Below are 7,743 nucleotides of genomic sequence, written 5' to 3'. Positions count from 1 at the left end.
TGCACCCATTACCTCTCTCTTCTCCCCCAGCCTCAACCTTCGGGTCCCGGACTTAAGGGGAGCCTTGATTTCTGGGACAGAGCACTTTTATTTTTCTACAACGCCTCTACGTGAATCTGCCGTCCGCGTTTCCAAGGTAACGCGCCCTTCCTTCCGGTCCGCCAGCCCCTCGACGCCCCGCCCTCCAACCTTCCCCTCTCCCCACCCCCTGCGGGTTTTGTCCTCCTTTAGGTCGAGCCGCCGGTGACCCGGGTTCCCAAGCCCACCCAGCTGCGCGCTGGCCAATGCTCCGTCGGCCTGGCGAGCAGTTAGTTCCTCTGGGGCGGGCTCTGCGTGCTGATTGGTGGGAGCGGTAGTCCTTCCGTGCTAGGGTGGTGTCCTGTTGGGGAGCCCGGAAAGATGGCGGCCGAACGCAACAATCGGTAAGGAAAGCGTGAGAGCTCGCAAGAGCTGCGGTTCCCTCACCCCTTAGGGTCAGAGATGGCGCTTTCTGCCCTCTTTGGGAGGTCTCCCTGGGAGTTTAAAAAAAGTGACCTGGATGCCCATGGGTCAGAAGTCGGGCGGGGCGAGGTGGTTAGAGGACATATTCCTCACCCCGCGGCGCTCCCCTGCTCATGCTCAGTGTCTAGCCATGCCCCCCTCCTGGGCGCCCTTTTGGCTGTTGGGTGCAAGGTGGGGGGAACGGAACTAACCCTGGGCGGCTCTTGCCCCGCTCTTTAGGCCCCTGCAGCAGAGCTTATCCTACTAGTGCCTTCCTTCAACCTCTGTACCTCCCGTCCACAGGCGCATTTGTGAAAATTCTGACTGAGCCCCTCAGGTCCAAGCAGCCCGTCTTATTTCAGACCTTCTGGACCCCTACTGTTTCCACATGGCCCTAAACGCCCTGAAGGAGCTCCAGGCTGGGGACCATCCCCCCATGCTAGTCTTTCAGATGGGCAGGAACGCTCAGTTGGACTCCCTGAGCTACCAGTCCCCCATCATGCGACGAGTTTTCATGAGGTTCCCTGAAGTGTTGTTCATACACCGGACCCACAATCCCCGAGGGAAAATACTGTATACTTTCCTGGTGGATGGCCCTGGGGTGCAGCCTGAGCGCAGCTTGACCAGGATAGTGTATTTCTCTGTCCCAGTCAAGGAGAACACTGAGGGGCTGGTTCAGCTGTTCCACACCTTCAAAAAGTTTAACCCAGAGTGGGAGAGAATTTGCACCATTCTGGTAGATCCTTATTTCTCCCTGCTGCCTGTTCTAGCCATGGAATTTCCATCGGCAGAGATACTTCTGTCTGCCTTTCATGTTTGTAAGTTTCTCCAAGGAAAGTTCTACCGACTTGCCCTAGACCACTCAGTGAAGAAGCTGCTACTCACCACCCTAAAGAACACTATGTGTTCTGCCACTGCCAGTAACCTGAAGAAAATGCACACTCTCCTTAGTGACTCTGTCCCCCAAGACCTGCAGCCAGACCTTCACCTGGGTTGGCTTCTAGATGACAGGATCTGGCTGGCACATAGGTGGAGGAGCAAAGCTGAAAGTATCTCCTATTTTCAGGACCTAGAGATCACAACCCGGGTTTTAAGCCAATTCTTTGGTATTGAACTATCTTTGGAAAGGAGTATCCTTTCCCTGTTAGGGTATTTGAAGCAGAAGATGGAGAAAGATGGGGCCTCTGACTCAGACTTGAGTGTCTCAGGCAACTGTATTCAACCAGAGCCTTCTGCAGAAATGGCCAAGCTCCAAGAGGTGGAAGCCTGTATCCAACATTCCTTGCAGACCATCTGTGCTGAACCTGCTGCTCAGCTCTGCCTGGGAGAGTTTGCTGTGGTCCAGAGGTCTGTACAGCTGATTGGCTCTAGTACAGACAAGGTAAATATCCAGATCCTAGAGGACATGCATGAAGTACACCCTCAGGGCCCAGGCAGCTGTACCTGCCACTTCAATCAAACTTTTAGCCTGCCCTGCCGACACATCCTGGCTGTCCTTAGCTCCCGTCAGCAAGTGCTACAGCCTGAAATGCTACCTGAACAATGGAAACCTGGCTGCAGGACACCTCCAGGAAGTGTAGCCAGCCTGGCCCATATCCTGGGCAGCAGGTGGAATGTGGCTCTGGACAAGGAGCTTGTGGTGGCATTCCTCACAGGGGAGGTGAGGCGGCTTTTGCTTCAGTGTAGCCGGGAAGAGTTTGAGCGACGATACAACACCCTACGTGAACTGGCAGATAGCTGGATTGGACCTTATTTCCAAGTGCAAGTCTAGGCTCTCTTACTTCCTCTGTTAAGTCTGCTCTGTTCTATGACCCACTTAAATGTCCTTCCTTAACCCAACTAAGGGGGGGGGGTGATTATTACCTAGAACAATGACATAGCCCCTAACCCTCAGTTTTCTCAGCTATTAAATGGGAATAACAGTCGTCCTACCTATCTCACAGGATTGTTGTAAGGAAAGTATTTTTTTAAACTATAAATTGTTATGGAAATTAAATTTGTTTTTACCCACTGGGGAACAGGGAAGGAGTAATGTGCCCCACCACATTCCAACTTGCTCTGCAAACATTCTGTACTCTAAGGTCAGATGACCTAACAGAGATCAGGAAAAGAATTGAGATCAAATGAACGGTCAGCCTAGGTATGGAACTTTCTCCAGCCCCTATGCTCTATGTCTCATTGCCCTGCTTGGTCCATATAATTAAACCAGAATGCCCAATATTGCTCTTTTAGAACCTTACCCCACCACTTTCCCCAGAAAAAGAGTACTGGTTGCCATTCCTACTATCCTATTTTCTGCTTTGTGCCATCTGGGGAGAAATTTGGATGGGAGAAAGGTTTATAGCAAAGATACTCAGTAAGTTGGCTTGTTTGCTGCTACCATAGAAATAGGAAAAGAGTACCACCCCTTGCCTTCTTCCCCAATGACTTTTTTGTAATTTTAGGTTATTGTACTGTTCTCTGGCCAAACCCATTTCCTTATTAAAGTAAATAAACTTCCCAGCACTTGGCAGTACTGAAGCGCTGGTATGTAGGTATAAGTATACTCCCCAAGCACAGCCCCATCCCCTGCAGCAATGGGTCCCCCACCTATCTGCCCAATAACCATACAGAGAAGCCACCCAGTGAGTCTAGTGCAATTTCATCTGGCTACAAGCAGGAACCAGGACCCTGACTTCTTCTGGACCCCACCAGTGGGGCCTGGCCAAGCACCATGTGAGACTGGGCCTGACCCCACCTCCCCTCAGTAGCCCCCTCAGGCTCTGGATGGGCCATCATGAAGGCCTGGGCCGCTCGGATCATGTCCTCCTCCCTCAGGCCTGGGACAGGCACAGTGGGGATGCCAGCAATCATCATAGCCAATGTGAGAATGCAGATGTCAGGCTGAGAACCAGGCTCCTTGCCCCCTGCCTCTTTGGGCACCAGCAGGGCCCCTGGAGATAGCCCACAGAGCAGCAGCGGCCCATGCCCCCCAACACCACCCATCTGCCCTCCAGCCAACTGAGGAACCCTGCCCCTTGAGCAACCATCTTCCCAGCCCAGGTTCTCAAGCTGCCTCACATGAGGAAACTTTCTGCAGTATCTGCCATGATACTCTTTCCGCCGAAGCGGCTCCCAGCCAGCCCCCCCTGGGCAGATCCCAGGCTCTGGTGTAGGTAGAGAATGACCCCAGGACTGGGGAGCTGCCTGACGCTCAGCTTTCTGGCTCAGCGGGCCTGGCCCTCCAGGGGCCATCACCACTGGCTCCATGGTACCATAGAGGCTGAGGGAGGAGCTTGGAGAGCCTGCCCCACCTGCAGAGACAGGAATGAGATAGTAAGTGACTTACAACTCCTTTGAGGCCCTGAAAGCTATTCGTAGTTTTTAAGAATTACCCAGGATTATGCAAAGGGGCAGATCAGGTCCTGGAACATTTTAAATGCTATATGGTCTAAAATTAGAAGTGCCTTTAGAAATTATCTTGGTCAGCTCCCACATTTTACAGATAAGGGAGTCCAGAGACATTAAATAAATTGCCTTAGGGTACATATATTAGTGTCAGAGAAGGGATTTGAACCCAGGTAATCTGACTTTAAATTCCAGTATATTTCCAGGTACTACCTTGTCTTTATCATTGGGATAGCAACTCCAAGGCTACAGTTTCCCAGGAAAGGTAACTTCCTGAGAAGTAGCATACTTTAAAGTCACAGCATGCCAGGGGTAGTTATTCCTCTAATCCAGCCTAAGAAACTATTGTCTCACCTTGGCCAGGAGTAAGGAGACCCGAATGAGCTCTCTGTGTCATGAAGTAGGACATGGCTACCCTAGGGGGCCCAGCTTGTGAGGGAACAGTAGGACAATTCCTTCATGTCCTACCCCACTCACTCTTCTAGAACTTACCTCACAACCCTAGCCTGTGTTAGCTAGAATCTACCTCATAGCACTGACTTGTCCATTCTAGAACCAGTGTACCTCTCTGGACCAAACCAGAGCAAAGGAGCCTGTGGAACATTGACTGCACTGTGTTGTGGAAAGAGCAGTATTTGTGGAGTCAAATCTTGTCTACACTTAACTATATGACACTGGGCAAGTCATTTTAATCACAGCCCAAGTGTCCTTATTTTTTAAAGAAAAGGGTTGTATTAGATCTCTAGCATTCTTCCCAGCTCTAACTTTTATGATCCTGTTACTAGGAATCTAGTGATTTGGGTTCCAGACCTAGTCCAATCACTGATCTGCTTGGTGACCTCAGGCAAATCACTTCCTAAGCTTTCTGAGTTTGTCTCATTTAAAACAAAGACTAGCAAACTACTGCCAGAGGGCCAAATCAGGCAGGCAGTTGCCTGTCCAGTTTGCCAAAAGGGTTAAGTAGATTATGTTTCCAGTCTTTAAGATGCCTTGTAGAAACATAGAACAACTTACCCCCACCAAAACAAACAAACAAAACTAGGTTCTTGTCCTGGTTTTACAAATTAAACAAGTGTCCTTGGCCAAATCATCTTGATTCCCAGATCTTCAATTTCCCCATCTATATAATGAAGATATTCTTTGCCTACTTCAAAGATGCTTTAAAGATTAAATAAAATATGTAAAAATTTGTAAAACATTATATGCTGGTACACATCAGAAGGCTGGAAGGCAACAAGCTCTGTACTAAGAACCATCAAAATGTGAAATCATCAATCGTTTTATTGTGACTTCTGGCCTGAAGGCCCCGAGGAGCCCATTCTCCTGTAGGACTTGCTTTCTCATTGACTTGGCCATTATCGAAGGGCACTGGGGGAAGGTGCTCCTGAGATTGTGAAACCAGGCACAAGGGAATTTTATTGCTATCTGCACCTATTGCTGTTTGTTGGAGCTAGTATGAACCTCACTCATACTTGCAAAAATCCTTGAGCCCTGTAGGAAGGTGGAGCCCATCGATGGCAAGCCGATGTATCACATTTCTCTGAATGACAAGGCGGCACAGGGTCTGAAGGGAAGGCACTGTAAAGAAACAGAAAGATGGACTGGAATTAGGAGATAATGATTTAAGGCCAGACAGAGGCTGGCCTCCGTTTGAATTGGAGTTGCCTGGAGAAAGTGGATCTAAACTAGCTTTTAAAGAGACCTTTAAAAAGGTCACAGCTCTACCACTAATTCATTGCTTCCTTAGATAAGTCACTTTCCTGTTTTCACTCATTTCTCCAGCTGTGAATCTAGAATTTCTTCCCACTTATCTCACTAGCTATGAGAATGTTAAAGTGTTTTGAAAAGTGAGGCACCATGCAGAGATTGTCATCCAAGGCCTTCCACAATCTGGCATCTATCTATTTTCCTATCTCATCTCCCACTAACTGCCCTTCACATGATGTATTGCAACATGAACTGGATTTATCAGTGCTCCTCATTCCATTCTTTCCTTTTCAGTGTATGACCCTTTGCTCACAGCATACTCTTATCTGGAGTAGCTTCATCTACACAAAGCCTCCTTTGATTTTAGGAAGTAATCTGCTTTGAGGGATCTTTCATAGCATTCATGCCCTTCATGTGCATTTAATCTATTTTATGTTATAATTTTCTGTTCATATGTCATCTTCCCTGCCCCAGTATAACTCTGAAACCTCAAAGGACTACCATTTCTCACATTTGTATCTCTAGTACTTATTCACTAAAGCCAGCCTCCTCTGATGTCTCATCAGGGCATGAGCCTAACAGGGCTCTTAGAAGGCTTCACCAAGCAGAGCAACAGCTCCTAGTAAGTGATGGGATTTCATGGGTACTACATTAAATAATTATAATTCTAAGAGTTTAGGTAATAGCTATCCTACAAATTAGGGGGGAAAGTATTATAATTGTGCTTATTTTTCTAGTTGTTTATTCTTTAGAAAGATATATCCACTACCTCCCTGAATTGCTGTTTATTTCACAGATGAGGAAACCTGGGTTTAGATAAATTCAGTAGGACTGGTCCTAGTTTTCTTCTTCCAAGAAAACACACACACACACACACACACACCATCTGATTACTGTGGTAGAATGGTTGAAAAACACTGGATTTGAGATATTGGTTATTGTGGCTAAGTCAGTTAAACTCTTAGGGAGTCGGTTTCATCAGCTATAAAAGGAGGGGATTAGACTAGTGATCTCTAGGGTCCCCCTTTCAGTTCTGCATCTTGTAGCACCCAACACCCACTTGACAGATGAGAAAAGTAAGGCTCGGGAGAGATTTGCTGGAATGCTAAACTGAGGTTATTTTGATTCAAGCCTTGTACAATGATGAGCAAGCCTATACATACACCCATATTCCAGCTGGACCAGGCGTACGCTCTTGGTGGACGCGAAGACATCAACCACGGCATAGAGGGGCTGGGTAGTGGGCAGCCCTCGGGCGCTGGGGCCCATATCTTCCCCGTTGATAAGGATGTGCATGTCGGCGGTGCCATCTGGGCGAGGACAGAAGAGCACCCCAAGGCGGCTGCGCCGTGCCGTCGGGGGCAGCACGTTGAGCTCGTACAACTGGTCCAGCAGGTGGCTGTAGCGGCCCGGCCGGCTTCGGCCCACCAGGCGGTCGCGGGGGATCCGCAGCTGCTCGATGTGCAAATAGGGTTCGTCCAGCAGACCCGGTGGGCGGCCTGGCGGCTCCTCCTCGCCGCCCTCGGCGGCCACTCGGTTGTGGTGGCGAGTTATGGCAAAGACCCAGCTCCGGCCTAGGCTGACCAGATCGGGTAGCGAGTACTCGGGCACGGGGGCCAGGCTGCCGGGGTCCAGGGCGGTCAGACCCAGCCGCAGGTGGCCGCACCAGCCTAGCTCCTTCTCCTCAATCTCCACCAGGAACACCTGGCCTGGCGCCAGCGGCTCGCGACTGAAGCACAGGCCGTTCGCGAAGCTCTCCACGCGAGTGGCCCGCGTCCCCGAAGGGTCCACGCGGATGTTGACCCCGTGGACCTCATGGAAACGGGTTGGAGGTGGTTCCCTGTACGGGGAGCCTCCAGCAGGGACCCGGGCGGGCTCTGGGGCCGCCGCCATCTGCCCGCGTCTGTGGGGGAAGGCGAGCGCCAGGGGCTATTTTGGGCCCCAGGGCCGAGCACGGACTTGGAGAGGGCCATGTGAGGCTCCCGAGGGTCTCCCGAAGGAGGCGGAGCTGGGCTGGGGTCCTAGCGCCGCCCGCTAGGTCGCCGGCCCAAGCCGGGAGTGGGCGTCACCGGGGCACGCCCGCCCCGGACCCGAAAAGGAACGAGCAATCGGTTCCCCAGCGCCTGCAAGCGCTGGAGGGGTGCGGTGTCACGAGGGTTACCCTAAAGT

At 50.6% G+C, this 7,743-nt stretch overlaps 3 protein-coding genes across 3 annotated transcripts; 1 reads left to right on the top strand and 2 right to left on the bottom strand.

The window, feature by feature from the left end:
* The first annotated feature begins 319 nt into the window (after positions 1-319).
* ZSWIM1 (zinc finger SWIM-type containing 1) lies at positions 320-2,422 on the top strand. Its single transcript, XM_044661388.1, has 2 exons — positions 320-422; positions 784-2,422. Exon 2 carries the CDS (start codon positions 869-871, stop codon positions 2,249-2,251), a length of 1,383 nt encoding a protein of 460 aa, XP_044517323.1. The 5' UTR covers positions 320-422; positions 784-868; the 3' UTR covers positions 2,252-2,422.
* A 657-nt stretch (positions 2,423-3,079) lies between these two features.
* SPATA25 (spermatogenesis associated 25) lies at positions 3,080-4,276 on the bottom strand. Its single transcript, XM_044661389.1, has 2 exons — positions 4,222-4,276; positions 3,080-3,773 (listed from the first exon to the last, which is right to left on the bottom strand). Exons 1-2 carry the CDS (start codon positions 4,274-4,276, stop codon positions 3,130-3,132), a joined length of 699 nt encoding a protein of 232 aa, XP_044517324.1. The 3' UTR covers positions 3,080-3,129.
* Positions 4,277-5,128: 852 nt separating this feature from the next.
* On the bottom strand, positions 5,129-7,712 carry NEURL2 (neuralized E3 ubiquitin protein ligase 2). Its single transcript, XM_044664109.1, has 2 exons — positions 6,738-7,712; positions 5,129-5,445 (listed from the first exon to the last, which is right to left on the bottom strand). The coding sequence occupies exons 1-2, from the start codon at positions 7,465-7,467 to the stop codon at positions 5,330-5,332; spliced, it is 846 nt and encodes a 281-aa protein (XP_044520044.1). The 5' UTR covers positions 7,468-7,712; the 3' UTR covers positions 5,129-5,329.
* Between the last annotated feature and the right edge of the window lie 31 nt (positions 7,713-7,743).

The sequence above is a fragment of the Gracilinanus agilis genome, chromosome 2, assembly GCF_016433145.1.
Source record: "Gracilinanus agilis isolate LMUSP501 chromosome 2, AgileGrace, whole genome shotgun sequence".
NCBI lineage: Eukaryota > Metazoa > Chordata > Mammalia > Didelphimorphia > Didelphidae > Gracilinanus > Gracilinanus agilis.
The sequence above is the reverse complement of the archived record's forward strand: the minus strand, read 5'-3'. Positions and strand labels throughout refer to the sequence as shown.

Bases quoted from the DNA above. Each gene is read 5' to 3' on its own strand.
- NEURL2 (XM_044664109.1), bottom strand. From the start codon at position 7,467: ATGGCGGCGGCCCCAGAGCCCGCCCGGGTCCCTGCTGGAGGCTCCCCG. The intron at 5,446-6,737 runs GTATGTATAGGC...GTTTCTTTACAG, and splicing joins GGTCCAGCTGGAATATGGGT to TGCCTTCCCTTCAGACCCTG.
- ZSWIM1 (XM_044661388.1), top strand. From the start codon at position 869: ATGGCCCTAAACGCCCTGAAGGAGCTCCAGGCTGGGGACCATCCCCCC.
- SPATA25 (XM_044661389.1), bottom strand. From the start codon at position 4,276: ATGTCCTACTTCATGACACAGAGAGCTCATTCGGGTCTCCTTACTCCT. The intron at 3,774-4,221 runs GTGAGACAATAG...CTGTCTCTGCAG, and splicing joins TCTCCTTACTCCTGGCCAAG to GTGGGGCAGGCTCTCCAAGC.